The sequence below is a fragment of the Podarcis muralis genome, chromosome 2, assembly GCF_964188315.1.
Source record: "Podarcis muralis chromosome 2, rPodMur119.hap1.1, whole genome shotgun sequence".
NCBI lineage: Eukaryota > Metazoa > Chordata > Lepidosauria > Squamata > Lacertidae > Podarcis > Podarcis muralis.
Genome location: NC_135656.1, coordinates 90,751,918 through 90,774,337, shown reverse-complemented (window position 1 = coordinate 90,774,337; position 22,420 = coordinate 90,751,918). Strand labels below are relative to the sequence as shown.

Genomic DNA, 22,420 nt, shown 5'->3' with positions numbered 1-22,420 from the left:
TAGCTGCAATTCTGCCCAGCAAGGAAAGTTTCAATCTTGACCAAATTTCCAAATCCTTCTTAATTTCCGACCAACATTTTTCATAATTGTCTTTAAATAGATTCAAATTTTTAACAGTCAAATGAACCCCTAGGTATTTCACTTTTTTAACAACACTTAGTTCTGTTTCTTTCTGGAACCCCTCTGTTTCTGTAGGTGTCAAGTTTTTAGCCAGAACCTTGGTCTTTTGCTTGTTCAGCTTGAATCCCGCCACCCGACCAAATTCATGAATCAGTTCTAGAACTCTTTTTGTACTAGATACTGGCTCCTGTAATGTTAAAACCAAGTCATCTGCAAATGCTTTCAGTTTATATTGTTTCACTCCGACCTCTGCCTGAGCAACTTTCAAGGGAGCTAAGCTAGCCTAAATGCTTCCATACTGGGACTAAATGTTTTGAGAGCTGGATTCCCAGATCTTTCAATTCTAGGAGAAAGGCTGGTCATTGCTTGGTGTAGGCTCTTATCCAGTCATCGGCCAAACTGGATCATTACTTGTTTTCTGGACAGATGTAATAATAGCATGACTCATGAATGGTGATCTAATCAGGGTGAAGTCTGGCTTCTTTGTGATTGCAACCTCCTTTATCTGAACTCCAGATATTTAAGACTGCTGAAGTAATCTTCAATTGCTAAGCAAAAACTTGGGATTTAGGGAACTTGGGGTGCATTTTTAAAAATACAAACTAATACCAGTCTATGAATATCAGCATACTGATTTTAAAATCGATAAGAGAAAGCAGAGCTGTATCTGCTCTCTTAACCTTTTCTGAATATCCTTGGTAGTTGTTGACTGGCTACTGCGGAACCCTGTGTTAGTTTTTGGCATTTGGGGAATTACCCAACTCAATGTTTGTAGGATTAGCATTGAGAAACCTGGCATCGAAAATGCTGTGACAAGCCTTTGGCGAGGAGAGGTCTTTCTCTGCTCTAAATGCCCCTGGATATCTTATGCACGACGGAACATGCTGCAGTTGTGGATGGAAATAGAAGTGATGAGGGAAGTAATGACGTGGCTCTTGTAGAAGATACCTCCTCCTGCTGTGTCACAAGTAGCAATGACACTGTAGACTTGCTGCTGGAGGCTTCAGCTGTCTGTGTAACACACAAATGCCTCCAGAAATCTCTTGGGCAATAAAATAAAAACCGTCCTGTCTGCCTGTAGGCACCCTTGTTGATTATACAGTGGTACCTCAGGTTACATACGCTTCAGGTTACAGACTCTGCTAATCCAGAAATAGTGCTTCAGGTTAAGAACTTTGCTTCAGGATGAGAACAGAAATCGTGCTCCGGCAGCGCAGCAGCAGCGGGAGGCCCCATTAGCTAAAGTGGTGCTTCAGGTTAAGAAAAGTTTCAGGTTAAGAATGGACCTCCGGAATGAATTAAGTACTTAACCCGAGGTACCACTGTAGTGACATCTTTGCTTCAAAGAGGGGGAAGTTGCCGCTTCTCTTGGCTTCCCCAAGTAGCTTGCCACATGCAACCCTGGTGAGGGTCTTTCCCCCCAACCTGAAGCTTGTGATATTCAGTTTTTGTATCTGCTGCTTATCCAAACAATTAATACTTGGGTCACTACGACTTCATGGTGAGATGTATACAGATTGACTAGCGTATCTAAGAAGATACTGGTTTTGTTATGATGTAACCCTAAACCATGACTTTGTGTTACGGGGATAAGCCTCAGAAGCCTCATAGAATCATAAAATCTTAAGAGTTGGAATGTACCCAAAGGTCATGTAGTCCAATCCTTCAATGCAGGAATCTCAGCTAAAGCATCCATGACAGATGGCCATCCAACCTCTTCTTAAAAACTTCCAAGGAAGTAGAGTCCACCACTTTTTGTGGGAGTCTGTTCCACTGCTGAACAGCTCTTACTGTCAGAAAGTTTTTCCGAATGTTTAGTCAGAATCTCCTTTCTTGTAACGTGAAGCTATTGGTTTGAGTCCTACCCTCCAGAGCAGGAGAAAACAAGCATGCTTACTCTTCCATGTGACAGCCCTTAAGATATTTAAAGATGGCCATCATATCTCCTCTCTTTTCCAGCCTAAACATAACCAGCTCCTTCAAGCGTTCCTCATAAGGCTTAGTTTCCAGACCCTTGATGATCTTGGTTGCCCTACTCTGCATATGTTTCAGCTTGTCAACATTCTTCTTAAATTATGGTGCCCAGAATTGGACACAGTGCTCCAAGTGGTCTGATCAAGGCAGAATAGAGTAATACTGTTACTTCCCTTGATCTGGACACTATACTTCTAGAATAGTGTTAGCTTCTTTTTGCTGCTGCATCACACTGTTGACTCATGTTAAGCTTGTGGTCCACCAAGACCCCTAGATCCTTTTCACATGTACTGCTAGTAAGCCAGGTGTCCCCCATCCTATATTTGTGCATCTGGTTTTTCCTTACATTTGTCCCTGTTGAACTTCATTTTGTTAGTTTGGGCCGAGTTCTCCAATCTGTTATAGTCATTTTGAATTCTGATTCTGCCTTCTGTGGCCTTCACATTTCTCCTTCCAACCTCTTCTCTGGCACAACCACGAGAAGGGATATGAAAGCTTTTGCTTACATTTTCAAACTAACCACAGCTTGCTGCGCCATCCAAACCTGGACAAGCTATAGTTATGCTAACTATAGTTAGCGGAAACAAGCCAGCGTCAAGGGATAGTCTATGGAGCTGGATTGTTTCCACTAATTGTGGTTGAGGTTTAGGGCTCGGATGTAACACTAGTTGGCGTCCGTCTATCTTGGGAGACAATGGAGGAATGTACCTTTGGGGGTGAGGGCAAGCTGCTGGAAGGTTGCAGCGCCCGCTGTGGCTGTAGAGACTGATGCAGGAGGGACAGCTAGAGTAGATGGTGTCCAGCTGTGCTGCTGCAGATGCACCATGAGGTTTCTTTTTTCTGCACTCCTTCCAGCGGTCACTCCTCTGGTCACTGCTATGCGTACATGACCTGACTGCCTGTCACCAGGCACTACAGTCATCTGCAAAGGATTCTCACATGGCAGGGTCTGGAAAACAAGCCTTATGAGGGAGTTTAGCCTGAATTATACGGGTCTGAGAGGAGATAGGCTAGCCATCTTCCAATATCTCATAGAAGATGGAGCAAGCTTGTTTTCTCCTGCTGCAGAGGAGGGTAGGATCCAAGCCAATGGATTCAAGTTACAAGTAATGATTTTTTGACTAAACAGGAAGAACTTTCTGATGGTAAGAGCTGTTTGACAGTTGAACAGACTCCCACAAGAGGTGATAGACTCTCCTTCCTTGGAGATTTTTAAGCAGGGGTTTGATGGATGTTTTGTTGAGATTCCATCTTTGCAAGTGTTGCGACTAGATGACCCCTGGGGTCCCTTCCAGTTGTACAATTCTATGCTGCTGTGAAAAAAACAAGGGAAAGTTCAGGCTTCCAAGAGTGACAAGACCATAGTGAAAGGTTCTGCAGCTTATTGTAGGAGATCCTTGTCTAATTGGCCACTTCTGATGAGGATTGATGACTCTAGTGCAAGATGTTTATGTGGTGTAGCTTTTCATGAATGCTGAAATCAAACACTGGTGTGTTTATGCCTCCGTCGGTCAGCTGACCTGGCTCCTCAACCTCACTCGTTGCTCTGTAAGCAACATGTGTTAATCAGCAGCCATGCTTTTTGTGCTTGCTTTAGTTTAAAATCTCCTGTCAGAGGGGCATGGTCACTCTGACAGGCTATCAGTGAGCAGAAAGGGCCACATTAAAATTGAAATAATGTTATGACTGTGAATGCAATAATCCTGCTTGCCTTTTTATAACTGAAGGCATCCAGGTTCTAAAGAACCAAGTGCATGCTTGCATATCGCTCCCACATCTGAAAAGACAGGGACATGAAATAGGACCACAACATCTCTATAGGTCTCCAAACAGATCACTGTGTCAGAATTCGAGGTGTTGTAGTGATGATCAGTGTCCTACTAGACCTGGAGACGCCCAGCATTAAATGCCCATTCTGCCATGAGGCTTGGTGGCTAAACTTGGGCCAGCCACTGCCTTATCTTACTTCACAGGGTGGTTGTGAGAATAAAATGGGGGAGGGGAGGACATTGCAAAGCCATGTTGACACCAGTGTGTGCACATCATTGAACACTCCTGCATTGTGCCGGTGAATCCAGTTGAGTAAAATGGCTTCTTGATCCTTACCCTCAAGTCCTACTTGGGACGGTGTTGCAGAGACCTTTATGTAAGAAATTACAATCTTTAAAAAAACAGGTGTCGCTGTTTATACTTCACAACTTTTTTGCACTACAACTTGCTTTTTCACTCCCAGAGTGAACACTTGGCGCCAACTGCTAGTAGCCTTGGGACTACAGAGCTGGAGGGAAGTATTATTTGCAGTGTTGGAAACTGGGATAGAAAAGCTAGGAGCCAAATGGCTTCTGGGACCTGGGTTGTGGGTGCCAAAACAGAATGTCTAGTCACCATGGGGTGGGGGGGTAGGGAGCAGCAACACTTTTATTATTTTTATAAGCATGAACTAATATGCAATTCATATAAGAGACATATTATTAATATCACGTTTTATCAGAAATTGTTAATACATGTTTAATTTGGTGTTTACAATAAAAATATTGGTACCATACTTCAGTTTTCAAAACACTGTACTCTTTATGGTTAAACTCCATAACATATTGTCTATCTTTAACGTATACTTCGAGGCTTCAAAGCACATACATTTCAGTAATCTTGTGAGTGTTAGCTAGGTGCAAAAAATGGCACCTGGACTTTTTGAGGTACTCACAAATGGAGAATCTTTAGGGGCAAAATATGCCTGGTGCCCTGCTAATTTCGAACTCTGATTATTTGGCCACTTGCATCTTCCAGGAGTCTATTACTGCTGGACTGTTTGGGATTAGGGTGTGGTGGTGTTGCAGTCTGCTATATATGGTGCTCTGAGAGTAGTGGAAGTCACTCACTCTTAGAGTAGTGGAAAGCAACATTTCCTCTTTTGGATACTTCATTACATGCTTGTTATTGCATAATTTAATATTGCAACAGCATTAATCTTTGTTCTGATACTAGCAATAGTCGGTGTGGAAAACTGGAATGTTCCAAATGTAGTGGGAAGCTATGGGTGTATGTTTCTAGAGCTCTGAAAAGATTTTTTACCTCCCAAGTTTAGATCATGTGTTTGGTTTTTGTCCAGTTTTAGAATGAATTTTTATTGTGTTATTCTCTATGGTTTGTTTTTATGCATAGTACTTAGAAATGCTTAGGTTTAAGCAGTGTATAAATGCCATACATATGTATTTACTTACACACACACACACACACACACACACACACACACACACACTCACTCTACAGTAGCCTAACAATAGGACAACTTTCAGAAACTTGTTCTATTGGATGAGACTTTAGGTGCAACATCTGTCTAGGGGTTCTCATCCCTGACCACTGGTCCTGCAAGCTAGGGATCATGGGAGTTGTAGGCCAAAAAACATCTGGGGACCCAAGTTTGAGAACCACTGCTCTAGATGGTGGTTCCCCGGACTACCCTAAACTAACTTGAGGGTTAAGCAGAATGTGTGTACTAACTGCTTTCAGTTTGAGCGCAGCAAACTATGATCTGACAAGTACCCTATTCTTTACATGGACTGATAGTTAGGTATGCATTTGCATGGTTTTAGTGAATAATCTATATAGGGATACTATGGTTCTGCAGTGTAGTGACAACTTTTGGAAGACCTTTTTATGCTGACTGACCAGCACAGCTGTTTGAAGCTAATTTGACCGGCCAGTCATTTTAATGATTGTTTTGCACTGTTTATCGATTTAATGTGTTCCTTACGCTGCCATTATATTTCTGTATATAAGTACTTCTATAAATAAATAGTGTTAAAATCTCTGTTGAGCCCCTGGTGGTTTTGGGAAAGTTGTCAGTCTCTTTGCTTGAGCCGCTTCACAGGAAAACCTTGTGCCACCCGGAACTCCCTGGAAGAAGGGTGCAGTATGGTACATGTAGAAGCTTACAATTATGGCTTGTAAGCACTGTAAATCTTGGGTCGAGTAGGTACATGCATATGAGAAAAGAATAAGCATTTCTCATGTAAGATTCAGAGACTAAAATTTCTCACAATCTTAAAATTGTAGGTCTGTCAGTGTATGCTGAACTTGTGCTAAATAAATGTGAATGTTTCTGCAAGTTGTCTGGCATGCAGATTTGGTGATGCTGTGGAGAGAGCTGAGCATTAAAGAAGCACCACCACCACACGTGTTGTAGGATTATATTTACTTGTTAAATGGCTATCATAGCTGAAAGACTGCTTGGGTAATGAAAGAAGTCTAGCAAGCAGGATGCGATGACTTGCTTTTCAAAGCAATCCTAACTTTGATTCTGCAGAACATACTGAAGCTAATATTTTGGCGACTGGCTCTAGACAAACCAATAATATAATTCCTGTGTTGATATATTTTGTTTAGCAAATTTATCTCCCAGCTTGCTTGCATCGTGGCACGCAAGGTGTCATACATTGCATTCCCAGGCAGTTTCCCACTTGGGCACTTTGCAAACCGAAATTAGCTTCAGCAAAATGGCTGCATCGTGTTCCCTCGGGCAGTGACCTACTGTGGTGGCCTTGGTCAATAACTTCCATCTGAATTGGACAGAAGCACTGTTACCATTCATTCTTCTGGACCTCTCAGGGATGCTTGATATAGCGAGGTCATCAAATCCTTTTGGATAACTTGATAAACATGGGAACTGAGGGCACTACTTGGCATTGGTTCCACCCTACCTGACGGAGGTGCTGCAAAGTTTTATCACATGCTTGCAACACCTGTATGCAACTATGGGAAAAGATGGCTAAGCATGTGATGTCATTATTATGCTGATGTTGCCCATCTTCCATTTTCATCAAATCCAGAAACAGTGGGCTCAGTTCTTGAAAAGATGCTAGCCTTCATTCAGCCCACATCCATGCACAAGCAAGTTCAAGGTTAAGAGTTTAAATTGCTAACCTTGGGTTTCTTAGTCAGATGTTTGCCTGCCCTGGGGTTGCCCTCTCCCTCCTAAAGGACAAGGTGCATAGCCTGGAAGTTCTCTTAAACACTGGCTTTTCTGCTTGGTTTTTAAATGGTGGTGACAATCTATTATACCATTCACCAGCTCTGATGGAGTTCATTTGGAACAAGGGTTTGGTGCCTGTCTTCTGTGCTTTGGTAACTATGGGGCAGCCTTCTGAACACGAGGGCACCTCCCATATGTATGTCCTCAGTACTTGAAAGAGAGGCTGGAAGTGAGGGTATAGAGCCTCACCTTTTTCATGGAGGCGTTCATGCTCTGTAATGTCCCACCTGTTGCTGCTTTTTGACAGATAATCACAGTACAGTATTTTAGGGAGGTATTTTAGATGCATAAGGATGATTCTCTTCTCTGCTACTCTTATGCAACCTGCTAACTTTGACATCGTGGTACACTCGTATAACTTGATTTCCTACTTTGTCTGTCGGCAGTTTCCAGTGCTTTACATGCATATTCTGGCAGCATTTAATAACTTGCAAGATTACTTTTGATTATTTTCACATTTTTTGCACATTTTAACAAATACAATGGATCTAAAAGTTATTTTATGCTGTGAAAATAAATAAATAGATAGGTAGATAGATAGATAATCCCCCGCCCATCTGGCTGGACTTCCCCAGCCACTCTGGGTGGCTTCCAAATAAATATTAAAATACAGTAATCCATCAAACATTAAAAGGCTTCCCTGAGCAGGGCTGCCTTCAGATGTTAAAGAGAACAACAACTACCAGACTTTTAGAAGACATCTGGTGGGAGGGCGTTCCACAGGGCGGGTGCCACCACCGAGAAGGCCCTCTGCCTGGTTCCCTGTAGCTTTGCTTCTCGCAATGAGGGAACCGCTAGAAGGACCTCGGCACCGGACCTCAGTGTCCAGGTAGAAAGATGGGGGTGGAGACGCTCCTTCAGGTATACTGAACCAAGGCCATTTAGGGCTTTAAAGGTCAGCACCAACACTGTTAAAGACCTCAGGTCCAAATCTTTCATTGCAAAATTATTTGGAGTTGAGCAAGTTCATCACACATGGAAATAACTGTATTCCTTCCGATACTTCCAAAACTGGTATGTTTTGTTTAACTACTTTGGAATAGTAATCTGCTTTGTCATGAGCTTAAAAGGGTGTATCCAACACTTGCTCTGCTAGTGCAGCAGACTTCTGCTTGCTCAGTGAAGCTTTCCTCTCTCCTTTCTCCTGCAACCCCTCAGAATCTGCTCCAGAGGGCTGGAAGAAGAGGGGAGAAGAAGAGAGAATCCCATTGGGCAATTGGAACTTGATGTGTGTGGCATTGGATATATCCCAAAGTATAGTAAATCCTACTTTTGTAGATAACAATATTCCCATTTTGCCATATAAAGTCCAAAATGCCAAAGTAGGTTGATCTACCAGCATTCTGTCCTCAGCTAGTCAATGTACAGTGGTACCTCGGGTTACATACGCTTCAGGTTACATACACTTCAGGTTACACACTCTGCTAACCCAGAAATAGTGCTTCAGGTTAAGAACTTTACTTCAGGATAAGAACAGAAATCAGGCTCCGGCGACGAGGCGGCAGCAGGAGGCCCCATTAGCTAAAGTGGTGTTTCACGTTAAGAACAGTTTCAGGTTAAGAACAGACCTCCGGAATGAATTAAGTACTTAACCCGAGGTACCACTGTAATTAACTTGTTTCATTTTGCAATACAAATAAAGTTGGCTCCTGTATATTCTGGGAATTAATCATTTTGCACTGATATATATAAAACTAGGAATCTCAAGTGAATACCTTCATTTTAAATTCCTGATGTATCATTTTAGAAACTTAAACTATAGAAGTACTTGGCTTGTCCATCTTTGATTTAAACTTGATAGACTCATATCTGTTTTACTGTAGAATTTGGGAGGAGCTGGATCACTATTAAATCTGAGGTTTTATATACAATAATAGGAAAGTTACTTGGGCTAACCTCATTCTTAATAAGCATTTAGTGTTCTGCACTCAGGACTGCACCATAATTCTGTAAACTTATAGAAGTGTAGGATTCTCAATTTTTAATACTCAGAAAATTAGTATCATAGATAATTTTTACTGCATAAAATTTTGCAGCATGCACAGCAGTAAGTTAACTGGTAGGTGGACAATAGGTTTACAAAATCATTGTAGTAGCGTGTGTATCTTTAGCCTTACTTAACCTTAATTTAGTGGTCATATAAAATAGGATCATACTAAATAACAAAGCTGTGTAAGGAGCACTAAATCTAATGAGTGTTGTTTCAGGTTACTTCCTGGCTGTAATCTTCCTTTGAAGCATCAGTTTTAAAACACGTTCATGAGTATATTTTCCAGTAACTCAGAGATTATAGGTCTCTAGCTGCCTGCTTCTAAACAGTCAGGTGATTCCCTAGTCACGAGTAGGATTACAGACTCATGACCACTTTGACTTTTATTTCATTTGGTTAAACTGAGGAAGTGGTAGAGCTGTCAACTAAGAGCACAAAGGAGAAGCTAGCAAAGTAGAATAGGGAATGGAAAGAAATGCCCAGTGTTTCCCCCCCTCCATGGCAGAATAGAGACTGATAAGTGTAAAATTTGGGCATCTTAATTCTTGCCAGTCCTGTTCTTATAATTGTTTCCAGGCCTTAGCAGTAGTTCTTACCTGTAGGATTGCTTTATTTGGTGACACTATATATAAGTTGAAGTAGGATCTCATTGGACTTCACTGCTTTGCCTGCCAACTTTAAGCTTTTTCCACTCCTGCAGTACAGGAGGTTTCTGGTTAATGGATCACCTGTTGAAAGGGTCACCTGAGCTGAACACATTTTGCAAGTGCACTGCCAAGTGGGTTGTAGTCGGGAAAGAAATACAGTGGTACCTCAGGTTACATACGCTTCAGGTTACAGACTCCGCTAACCCAGAAATAGTGCTTCAGGGGCTTGTGGGGCTGGTGGTGGTGGGGAAGCACTGCTTTTCCCCACCGCCAGCCTCAAAGATCCCTGAAGCCTTTGGAGCGCAGCGCCCGCTGCCCTGGAGAGGCTGTACGCACAGCCATCCCCAAGCTAGAACAGCGAGACGGAGCCCTCCGTCTCGCTGTTCTGGCTTGGGAACAGCCTTGCTAGCTTCTGAAGGCACCCCGCTGCCCTGGAGAGGCTGTGCGCGCAGAAATCCCCAAGCTAGAACAGCAAGACGGAGCCCTCCGCAGTGCTCCGTCTCCCTGTTCTGGCTTTGGGCCTAGCGGCGCAGCCTGCATTCGCTCTATAGGACGCACACACATTTCCCCTTAATTTTTGGAGGGGAAAAAGTGCGTCCTATAGAACGAAAAATACGGTACCTAACATTTGTTTTTCTGTGGTTGTGCTTAATAATATTGGCTTTGAAAGTGAAGAAACCTGCAATGCGTCTTTGTATTTTGTAGATCTGGTGTTCTCCTTTCCTAGTGATGGTATACTAAGATACACTTGAAGAAAACAAATCTATGTGTGTCTCTCTCCAAGTGTTGTCACTTGGATTGAATTAAAACAAGGTATTTATCCATAGCCAGTCACACAAGAGCAGAGGGTTGTTTAAACATTTATCAATTAAAAACAATTGAACCGTACTTGCTTGTAGTTCATAACTCAGCAAATTGATTGAATCAATGCAAACTCTCTGTGTGGATCTGCTTTGCTTTTTTAAGGTACAGGGGCATGTTCAATGCATTGTGATCATAGTATAATCTTCACTACTTTGATGTGCTTGTAAAAACAGCAAGCTGTGTTTCAGTAAGTAATATAAAATTGGTGGGAAAGCTCTAAAACAGCACAGTGCAGGACTTCAAGTGTTCATTGAGTGGTAAGGGCAAAAACTTACAAATGGCTTTAGCGGTGCTACCGTGGTCTCATGTGGGATAAGGCCCATTGCGTCACTGTAAAATGGCTTTTAAATATGTCTGTCTATATAGAACATACAATCTACAACTGAAGTGATGAGTGGCAGCTAATCATACCAGTCACAATGTTACAAAATAATGTGTTATGTGTAACATCAAGACTGGACTTGAAATGCACTGACTGGATCAGGCTTTTCCTGTACAGTGGTACCTCGGGTTACATACGCTTCAGGTTACATACACTTCAGGTTAGGAACTTTGCTTCAGGATGAGAACAGAAATCGGGCTCTGGTGGCGCGGCAGCAGCAGGAGGCCCCATTAGCCTAGTGGTGCTTCAGGTTAAGAACAGTTTCAGGGTAAGAACGGACCTCCGGAACGAATTAAGTACTTAACCCAAGTTACCACTGTATATTATACCAGACTCATGGCCAAAGAGCTTGGTGATAGCCTTGCTTTGTATTCTTTAGTCTCAAAAGAGCAGGCAACTTGAAAGGAGAATAATATATACAGGGCTTTGCCTAAGTAATCTTTTGCAGGTGAGTTTTATGTGTGTGTTGGGGTTGAGTTAAACACAGCTCTTGGTATCTGAACCTACTCCAGCATTGTTGCTCAGTCGTGGTCTGCAGTAATCCACCTGCAGCACAGTAAACCTTACCTTGAAAAAATATTCCCCAGATTCTTCAGGCTCAGACGCATCCCAGAGTAGTCTTGCAAGTTTAATACTCAGAAATTATGCAATTTGATGCTAGTAAAGCTTCCCATGATGTGCATACGTTGTTCAGGTTCTTCCAGATACTATCCTGTCACACCAAGGAGTTGAGTGTACTGTTTTTCTGGTAGATAACTCGCTTGAAAAAGATGAGACATTCTGTCCAAGTTGACTAATAGTTTCTTAATGTGATTGCAGGAAAATTGTTTTTGGGAGTGGCATGCTTAACTTGCAGGTAGTGCTATGAAGCTTGAGAACTCTTCCTATGCTACCTTCATAAATCTGGAGGCCCTTTGGGGTCATTGTGTGTGATTCAGCGTATGCTGACTTACTCCTCCCTCCCTCCCTTCTATTGGTGATGCTCATGGCCTCTCATGTGATCTTTGTTCACTGACTGTCTCAACTGCAAACTTGTTCCTTCTGAAAAGGATGTTAGAAAGAAGCATGAAATCTTGGTTAGAGCTCTCCTACAGATTTAATTTTCTCTGGCACTTCAACCGTGATTCTTGCATCAGTGGGAAAACATGTAGGCACATGCTTAGCACAGCTAATTAATCTGCCTGAGAGATCCTCTGCCGGCCCCCTACTAATGACCGTGCTTTTTCCTTTCTTCAGTCAGGTCAGTTCAGTGAGGATATGATTCCTACAGTGGGCTTCAACATGCGGAAAGTTACCAAGGGTAATGTCACAATAAAGGTACGTTTTTCTAGTTTATGAAGGCAAATACATTGTCCTGCTAACCACTTCTCAGGAAGCAAATGAAAGGAGACCAGTTCAAGCCTGGGGGGCATAAAACCTTTCCATTCTACCACCCATTCATTCCCTGACTGCTTCTCGTACCCATCATCCTATTAATATTGTCTGCTGGGCTCAAAATTTGTAATAGAGGGGCACTGTGTGCCACACTTGATGCTGTTTCAAGCTTGAAAGTTATTTATGCTGTTTTATATGAATCCTAGGGACACGGGTGGCGCTGTGGGTTAAACCACAGAGCCTAGGACTTGCCGATCAGAAGGTCGGCGGTTCGAATCCCCGCGACGGGGTGAGCTCCCGTTGCTCGGTCCCTGCTCCTGCCAACCTAGCAGTTCGAAAGCATGTCAAAGTGCAAGTAGATAAATAGGTACCACTCTGGTGGGAAGGTAAACGGCGTTTCCGTGCGCTGCTCTGGTTCGCCAGAAGCGGCTTAGTCATGCTGGCCACATGACCCGGAAGCTGTACCGAGATGAGCGCCGCAACCCCAGAGTCAGCCACGACTGGACCTAATGCTCAGGGGTCCATTTACCTTTATATGAATCCTAGCTTCCTATAGTCGGTTGTAAGCAATTGATAACTTTTAAAAGGCTACCAAGACAACTGTAAGCTTCGTTGATACCCCCCCCCCCCCGATGCTGCTATTATTATTACATTATAAAGCAGGGATGCAGCACTTGCAGCCCTCCAGATATTGTGTAGGGCTCTCAGCTCCCATCAGCCTCAGCCACTATGGCCAGTGGTGGTCAACAACATACAGAGGGCCATAGGTTCCCCATATCTAGTATTGAAGGATAGCTATTTTTTAGAATTATATGCATTTTAGGGTAGTTAGAGGAAATCAGGCAATGGGTTCCTGCAACTTGGGTGATTAAGTGTGCAGTCTGTGTTTAATAGGACCTGGCTGCCCTGACATGCAGTTATTGGGAAAGTGTTAATGGGAACATGCACAACCCCCATTAGTCCAGTTGTTCCTTAAGGTGGGGCCTGCAAGAGTCATGCTTGAGGGTTCACGGGCAGGTGGGGCAGCTTTTCAGCACATCAGTGGACATTTTGGTGGAAAGCAGAGTGGCAAGGTTTGGAGCTCTGCTGTACCTCTTCCAAACTGCCTACAAAGAGAAAGAGCATTGAAACCGGCTGCTGCTGTTCATGCTGCATAGGAGGAGGGTTGGTGGCATATGCAGGTAACCCCCTATTTGTGTGGGGGTTGCGTTCCTGGCTGTCCCATGCGTTGATGGATAAGCCCACCCCTTTCTGCCTCCAGGTCCAAAACAAACCTGCGTCGGTTGTTGCGCATCAATTAAACACACTCCAAAAGGTCGCTGCCTGTATCAGGTTTTGTCACTGTAACTGTGAATTAGGGATTAGTCCTCTGTTTGTGTTACTTGGGTCATTCGTTCTACGGATGTAAGCATCTCCCAGAACAAATTTCATGTTGCAGTAAAAACAATATTAGTGGAAAACCTGCTTTGTTATTCCTCCTGGCTGACAAAATGCTTTCAGTTTTTTGGTCCACATAGCTTCCTTTATGACTTGTATAACATCGAGTTTAGTCATTGCAATTTTATATTCAGCCTCCAGACATAATTCTCCATTTTGTCTCTTAAAAAAGATCTGGGATATAGGAGGACAGCCACGATTCCGAAGTATGTGGGAACGCTACTGCAGAGGAGTAAATGCTATTGTGTAAGTATATACATCTTGTGATTACTTGGTTGTGGCTGCATTTGTTGTGTTGTACCTAGTTCTTCAGGTGTGTTACTCTACTGCTAAGTTCTGCTCTTTAACTGTTTAGCTATGTGCTTGCAAACTGTGCAAGCTTGGGTTTTCTTCCATTTGAACTCTGTTAAATTTCACTGTCTAAGGAAATGCATTAACCACTTGGTAGCATTTATTACTTATTGCTATTATTATGTATTACAATTAGTCGAAAGTGCTTTTCAGAGCACTACGAAAGTATGTCATTTAAAAAAACTGACTGTGTTGTATAGGTACACAGTACTTCTACAAAAACCTGGGGTCCTATACCCTAAAAATGGTGGATGCTGTTCAAAATGAAGTTTCTCAATACCATGGCTTGACAATGAAAGCTTGACAATTAGTTTAGATGAGAGCCAGTGTGGTGTAGTGGTTAAGAGCGGTAGTCTCGTAATCTGGGGAACCAGGTTTGCGTCTCCACTCCTCCACATGCAGCTGCTGGGTGACCTTGGGCTAGTCACACTTCTCTGAAGTCTCTCAGCCCCACTCACCTCACAGAGTATTTGTTGTGGGGGAGGAAGGGAAAGGAGAATGTTAGCCGCTTTGAGACTCCTTCGGGTAGTGATAAAGCGGGATATCAGAACCAAACTCTTCTTCTTATATTTATTGTAAGCAATTGTGAACAAAAACCTTTTAACTGGACTTCCAAGGCAACATCCAATGCATAAAAGTAAAACATTGAAACATTGAAAGTAAAACATTGAAAAAAAGCAAAAGCATGTTCTTAACATACAGTGCAGAGGAGAATGTCTAGTCGAGTGAATGCTCTGATCCCAAAAGCATTATCAATCTCTCTAGCAAATAAGACTTGCATATCTACTTCCTGTGAATCCACTTGATTGTTCTTTAATCCCTCACAGGGATTCCCAGCATGATACCAGCAAACTGCAAACATTAGCTCATACTCTAACACAATCTAGTTCACACTGCAGCACAGAGTCTCTAATCTACCTAGTTGCCTACTGCAGCAGCTACTGCTAATGTTAATATCTATGGCTTTACCAGGTTGCATATGTCCTCAGCACTGACCCGTTACTGGTGAGCTATTTTATAACCTCCAGCAATTTTGCTAGAGTTACTTTGGCTTAGATAGGATTGCCTTACACAAATGTTTTATATTGTATAAACCCGGTGGTCACTTACTGAACTCCTTTAACAGGTATATGGTGGATGCTGCGGATCGTGAAAAAATAGAAGCCTCTAGAAATGAGCTGCACAATCTATTAGACAAACCACAGCTACAAGGAATCCCTGTAAGTTGTAAACATCTGGCCCTTCGTCCCATACAAACTTTTAAGGTTTTAACTTGTTTTGAAAGGAATTCTACCTTGTGCACAAATCAGTCAAACTCCATTTGTGTTCAGCTTCTGCAGCTCCATCTGTTCCATGTTCTTAAGCATGCTTTTGACCTTCTACTGAATCAAACTATTGGTCCATCTACCTCCTGGTTATCTATAATGACTGGCAGTGGCTCTCCAGAGTTTAGGCAGAAGTCTCTCCCAGCCATTTCTGGGAGCTCCATCCCTCTTGTATTAATCCTTGTCTGGAAGTTTCCATAGTAGAACTAATACACTACAGCAATATACCCAAAACATGAAGGCTATTCAAATGTTTCCCAGAGTGGAAGCTATTAATGTGAAAAGTCTTAAAAATAACTTGTTAAGAGGTTTTGACAATCTGTGTTCAAAAAGTTTTAGTTAGCGAATGCTGCTAACTGAAGAAGCCCACTATATACCTAAACTTACCAAATCTGACTAGGGTGCTATGGAAGCGAGCCCTCTGGTTTTGCTTCTTGCTTGGTGTGCTCACATCTTGCTCCTTTACTGCCTCTGCATGCAGTTTCTGTGCTGCATCTGATGGGACGACTAGTGGCGCCAGAGTGTGGGGTCCCTTTGAAGTCTCTTCATAGGTTTGGTTTGAATTCAAACTGTGTCTACAAATAGATAAAAGCCTGAGCTTGTTGAGGCTTAACTGCATAGAACCTGAAACTTTGGTTCTTTCACACTACCAATTTATTCCCTCTATGCTCTGGTTTACATGAAATTGGGCAAGTAAGTATCTTGTTTTAAACAGAATGTAAGCTTGCCTTCACATGAAGACGGGGTACAAATAAATACAGTACCTTCTCTTTTCAGGTTCTAGTACTTGGAAACAAAAGAGACCTTCCCAATGCTTTGGATGAGAAGCAACTTATTGAAAAAATGTAAGTGACTAAGTAATTATATGATAGGATGCTCTGTGCTGACTTGCTGTGTTCAAAATTAAACTTGTTATGGTAAGAGGGGTGTTGTCTAAGAGACTAGTTTCATATTGTAATGTGATTCTTAGGAATAGTGGTAAGATGGCTTTCCAGTGGGTTACCTTATAAATATTCCTATTAATTACAATTAGGGATTATCACCAATGTGTTCCTGTGCTGCTTCTCTTCCAGGAACCTGGCTGCTATTCAAGACAGAGAAATCTGCTGCTACTCCATTTCCTGCAAAGAAAAGGACAATATAGGTAATTAAAATGCATAGGTGCTAACTTCCACTGGGTGCACAAATTGGATTCATAAAGGCTGTTCTTGCAAAACTGCATGCATCCTTTCAGACATTTAGCAGTTCATGCCAACACATATACTAGCATTTTTTATAAATTCAGAACTGTGTAATTAACTGACATATGGTTTCATAAAAGTGAAACTGGCAGGTCACACTTCTGAGCTAAAATATGGGAACTCTGAGTTTACTCTCTATAAGGTGTCTTTCCTTGAATACCCTTGAACTGACAGTGTGCTGCAAATGTTTCTGTTCCGTCTTTTCTTCTGCCCAGAGCGGTGGAATTGGTCTATGGCAGCACCTGGGTAATTGGAAAACTACGTATAAAGACAAGGAAAAACAGGCTGATCACAAACAGTTCACTTAAAATGTGAATAAGACTGAAATCTGTTAAGCAATATAGTCTAGTAAAGCCAGCGTGCTTTGGATAGATTTGGACCGACTCCAAACCAAAGCCTGCTTCTCTTGAAGCTTCAGGTCCATTTCAGAGGGTGGTTCTTGGTTTCAGTTTGTAAGTCCTGTTTGATACATTTTTGAACCACCTACAGGCTATCTCTCCGTAAAAGGGTGGCGGGGGAGAGTGGTGTGGCTTTGTGACTGATGGCTTCCATTCAGGGAATGGCTTTTCCGGGTCTCTCCACCCCCTCTTCTTTTGGGAGGGACACTGAAGCAACCTAACTTCTAGCTGTTCAGTATTCTTAAATAAGTGTTGATGCTCCTAAGAGTCAACTTGCCATCACTAAAGGATTTGGAGTTGACAATTGGCATTTTGTTTGACCTAATACTCTGCTTATTACACATGCCATCCTTTAGATTCTAGTTTTTAAAATTAACTCTTGATTTTGTTTGTGTCTGCCATGTGTTACTAGGCTAGTTGCTTTCTGTCCCTCCTGCAAAATATATGGCCCTAATCAGGACTAGGAAAGTTCATTTTTTAAAGGAACTAATTCCAGTTCATGTTCATCGCTTTACAAAACTGTCTGTTTCAGTTCAAGTTCATCCAAACTATCCTTGGCATTTTTTCCAGCATTCAGAATGTTAAAAGCTGGTGTGCTGAAGTATAAAAGTTATTTAAGAAGAAAACATCAAAATATGCACACACAGACAGCAATGTGACTAGCTTTCCCCAACAATTATGATCTTCAAGCTTAAAGGCCCAAAGAAAGAGGCAAGAAGCACGTGTAAGAAAATGAACTTGAAGATGAACTAGAATCAGTTCAAAGCTGCGCTTCCAAAAAAAATTAATTCACATTCAGCCTGGTGATTATGGGAACAACTTTCAGGTGTAGTTCAGAGATTTTTGAACTAATTCAGTGGACTTCATTAAACCAAACTAGTTCATTCCAAGCACTGGCCCTTGTAGAATTTCATTTAGTTTGTTGTTTATAGGTCTATAACTGACTGAATATATAGCATAGACTGTGCCTACAATGTTCTTCATGGTTGTGTGACTTAACAGGTTTGTGTATGTACACAGCATTTATATAGCTAAACTTATTGCTGTGCAGAGCATAGTGTACATGCTCATTTTTTCTTTTAAGTATCCACCTCTGTCCTAATTAGGTTTCCCTTTCTTAATGTGACTTTGGTGCCAACTGTTGCCTGCCTATTATTTAGCACTTTTTGAAAGGACAGGTAGTAATAGTTTGCCCCGAAACCTATCCAAAAAACTTTTGCCAAGATGCCTGGGTCCTGGAGCCTGGCAGCCCTATGAGGTATTTCTGTAAGTGGATCATTACTGGAACACCTGCCTGCTATTTTCCTATGGTCTCCCCACACCCAAATCTGGAAAAGGAAATTATTACTTACATGTAGACCCTAGTCTAACCTTTTTGAATATAAATCTGTGTAGATAAGTGTAATCTCCTTTTTAGATTGGATGTTCAACTGCAGGAAGTAGAATATCTAAGATAAATGACAACTGTTTCTTTTTCTTCTAGATATCACACTTCAGTGGCTTATTCAGCATTCAAAGTCCAGAAGAAGCTGAAATATCACCGATAACACCCTCAGTTGGCCATAGTCTGATTTGTCTGCTCCTTCCATGATGAAATGTTATTCAGGATAGTCCTCCTGTATCCAAGGAATTGCCTTTTTTCACAGTTCATGCCTCCATGTGCACTGCTGAAGACTTATATTCCTACTTCTGTCATAAAAATTGGCTAGAGTTGTCATGAGTCGTGCAAATGTTTTTTCTTAGTTCATCTAAGCAGTGGCAGTGGGTGCTTCTCCCCTCTCAAAGGCTATCATTAAATCAGTGTGTTTCTGCTCTGGTCTTCCTGAGCCAGGTTTTTATATTTGATTATCAACAAACTTATTTAATTCTTATATTTAGTGGCTCGTTGAAGATGCTGACACAGGGCAGCACAAAGATTCTAGCACCACTTTATTGTGCTTATAAAGCTTTTCAAACACTGTTTAAATGGGATACTAACTTTTTTCTCTCAGATGCATGTGTGATATGTATTGTAAAATGGTTTGCAATGGAAAGTGCCAGGCACTAGATATTAAATCACTAAATTACCTTGGGTTTCTCAAAACTTCCTTCATTCTAATGAATGAAATGTCCAATTGTCAACTTTTGTATCTGTGCAGGTCATTGCTAATGACTTTATATGCTGAAATTCTTAAGGGGAATAGAGTACTTTTGAAATAAAGCTTTCAAGTGTTTGAACACACAAGCAAGTCAAACGAACCTGGGAACCTCGGACGAGACTGAACAATCACACCTTGTTCCTCAAAATGCTTTGCAAAGTCTGCATGGCACCCTAATGGTGTCAGACTCCCAGCACAAAATAATCGTGTCGTTATCTGGCTTGTCCTCTTAATGGAATAATTGAGCACAGTTGCACTTGGTGCTAGGAAATGCCTAGGCTATTGTGACAACTCTAGATTTGCCTGCTTTCTCGGTGTGTAATCATGTGTAAAAGTCCACAGGCTAAGAAATGTTGAATGGTGTCTTGAAGCACAAGAGAATCAATGAACTGATCCTGTTTCTTGGTTAGCTTCTACACAGCATAGAGGTGTATGAATCAAACTGTAACACTACTTTTGTAGCTTTACCTTCTTGGCAATGTCAATATTTAAAGGGACAGACTTGTTAAGGCTGGTTTTCTTCATACAATGTCGATGTAGCCCACTGTATGCATACAAATATATGATACACCTGCTTGTGTTGCCCCCCATTGTTTCGTTTGTTTTTTTTAAGCAGCACCTGCATGTACTTGGATGTTGCGCTTTTCAGAGTCCATGTTAACACAGGTTTGGTACATTTAAGGGCACGTTCATAATATGTCTTTCAAGGACAAAATGGTTTCTCAAAGGACAGATATTTCATACTGGAACCCCCCAAGTACTGCGATCAGCCATGGTATAGTATGCCTTTGCTAATCTGCATGTATGGCAAAACTCTTCTCGTCTTCTACTGGCATTCCTGTGTTACTTACTTTCAAAGGCTCTATGCCAAAAGGCCACAGGCCATGCCTTTACAGTATCACATGGAGTTTGCAAAAAGACTCCACAGTGCTATCAGGTGGTCTGGGGGAAAAGTAACATGGGATCATACATTAGCCACAATAGCCGAATATGTGTGCATCACAGGCAGAATGTATGAATACTCATTAAAAAGTTACAGCAGCTTTGCAACAGCAATTGGACCAAGTTGACTTAACACACAAATGTGCCCCACAACAGCCAGTTTTGCTTTATACTGCCATGGCCTTACTGTTCCCATACAAACTTGCTGCACTGTTGCACAGACACAACTGTTGCTTCCATTAGCAAATTGAGCTTTTTTGCATTTTTAACTTCATATGTGCTTCTATAAATCCTGTATTGTTGGTGCTGTAGAGACGAGGTCAATCACTTGCTATTGTAGTTGACTACAGACTGCTACACTTAACTAGAGAAACTCTGCTTGTGCCTAAAAATAAGGAAGCTGAACTAGAATGTGTCAACTTTTCTTCTTCTTCTGAGAATCAAATTACTGTTAAAGAAACTGGCCTGTTGCTGAATTCAGTGTGGGTTCTTTTTTTGTGCATACTTCACAACTTTCAGCATTTCGACATCAAAAACCACTATCAACTTTTTAATCTGTGCATTAATCTCGGCATGTGAAGAATTTATACATTTACCAAACTTTGTAAATATGTGAATTTTTTTATTTAGGTGGATGGCATTTTGTTTTACTGCTGTTTAGCTTTAACCAATAAACTTATGTTTTCAGGGTTATGCTGGCATGTATGTAATTGGACCTTAAAAGTGTCAATGTGACCGAAATAGAGCTGGAGTAAGCCTATATTCTTACTCGGACATTAGAGACTCTCACTGTTCCTGTGCTTATTGAAACTTGCATATATTCCAAGTCCTTGAGACTGTGGTCGACTGCACTCTCCACAGCGAGTGAAGCCTCAAAACCTAGTGTGTGAAATATCCAGTCCAGCCTCATGCAGGTGTCTTTCCTGTTCAAAATGTAGAAATTTGTACTCCTGTACCATTTCCCTAATACACCCCCTTTTTCTTTTTACAAAATGTACTTTACCTAGCTATGCCTTGGGGCGCAGGTGGCACTGTGGGTTAAACCACAGAGCCTAGGGCTTGCCAATCAGAAGGTCAGCGGTTCGAATACCCGCGACAGGGTGAGCTCCCGTTGCTCGGTCCTTGCTCCTGCCAACAGTTTGAAAGCACATCAAAGTGCAAGTAGATAAATAGGTACTGCTCCGGTGGGAAGGTAAACGGCGTTTCCGTGCGCTGCTCTGGTTCGCCAGAAGTGGCTTAGTCATGCTGGACACATGACCCGGAAGCTGCATGCTGGCTCCCTTGGCCAATAAAGCGAGATGAGCACCGCAACCCCAGAGTTGTCTGCGACTGGACCTAATGGTCAAGGATCCCTTTACCTTTAGCTATGCCTTAAAACTGTGTTCAGGAACCTGTGGACCTACAGCGCTTCTTGGATGAAAACTGCCATAATTCCTGGACCCATTGGCCATGCTATTTGGAACAGGCAGCAAACGGGATCCACAACCCTTTCTTAATATAGATTAGAACACAGCTGGCCTAGGAAAAATGCAGAGATGCCCACACCACAATATCTTCAGTATATGCTTTGCTTCTAATTAGGCTAAGAACAATTATTCCTGGTGATGTTTCATTCAGGTATACCTGAACTTCCCAGACTTTTGGATGGGGGGAAAGGTACAAATACCTTTGCTGCCTGGGCTATGGAGCTAAGTGTTCCTCAAGGGCATGGGAAAAGATGAAACTTTCTGGGATCTTGGATGAAATTGGAGGCAAGCACAACAGAAAAGATGACATTACTGAATGATGGGAGACAATGAGCTGTTAAAGGTTAATATCCCTGCTAAAATTCTGCAAGAATTGGATTATTGGTGGTATGATTATTAGCAGTAAAGTTGCTACTTCTCTTTCAGTGGCAGGTCCAAGGGCGGGTTAGCACAATTGAAAATTAAAAACCCTTAAAGCAAGTTGGTTACTAAAACTCCTCTGGTGACAAAGGCCAGGGTTAAAAGGTGCCTCTTCAGCGTTTGTTGAAAGTTGTAAAATTACAGTGGGCAAAAAGTGATAAAGTTCCTAGCTCAATGTGAGAACTATTTTGAAGTAGTGAGGAAAGGTAAAGAGGTTAACCCCTTACACTTGAGGAATTTTACTTCTCGGTTGTCATTTCAAATTTGGTGCTAAACCACAAACTCCTGAAGATGTATCACAGAAAGATGAGCACAGTTG

At 41.9% G+C, this 22,420-nt stretch overlaps 1 protein-coding gene across 1 annotated transcript in view; it reads left to right on the top strand.

The window, feature by feature from the left end:
- Positions 1-20,908, top strand: part of ARL8B (ARF like GTPase 8B) — a 30,341-nt gene extending 9,433 nt beyond the window's left edge. The window contains 6 exon segments of the mRNA XM_028719338.2: positions 12,246-12,326; positions 13,993-14,066; positions 15,298-15,391; positions 16,274-16,341; positions 16,570-16,640; positions 18,619-20,908. Of these exon segments, the coding sequence (XP_028575171.2) occupies positions 12,246-12,326; positions 13,993-14,066; positions 15,298-15,391; positions 16,274-16,341; positions 16,570-16,640; positions 18,619-18,668 (438 nt within the window). The 3' untranslated portion in view covers positions 18,669-20,908.
- The last annotated feature ends 1,512 nt before the right edge of the window (positions 20,909-22,420 follow it).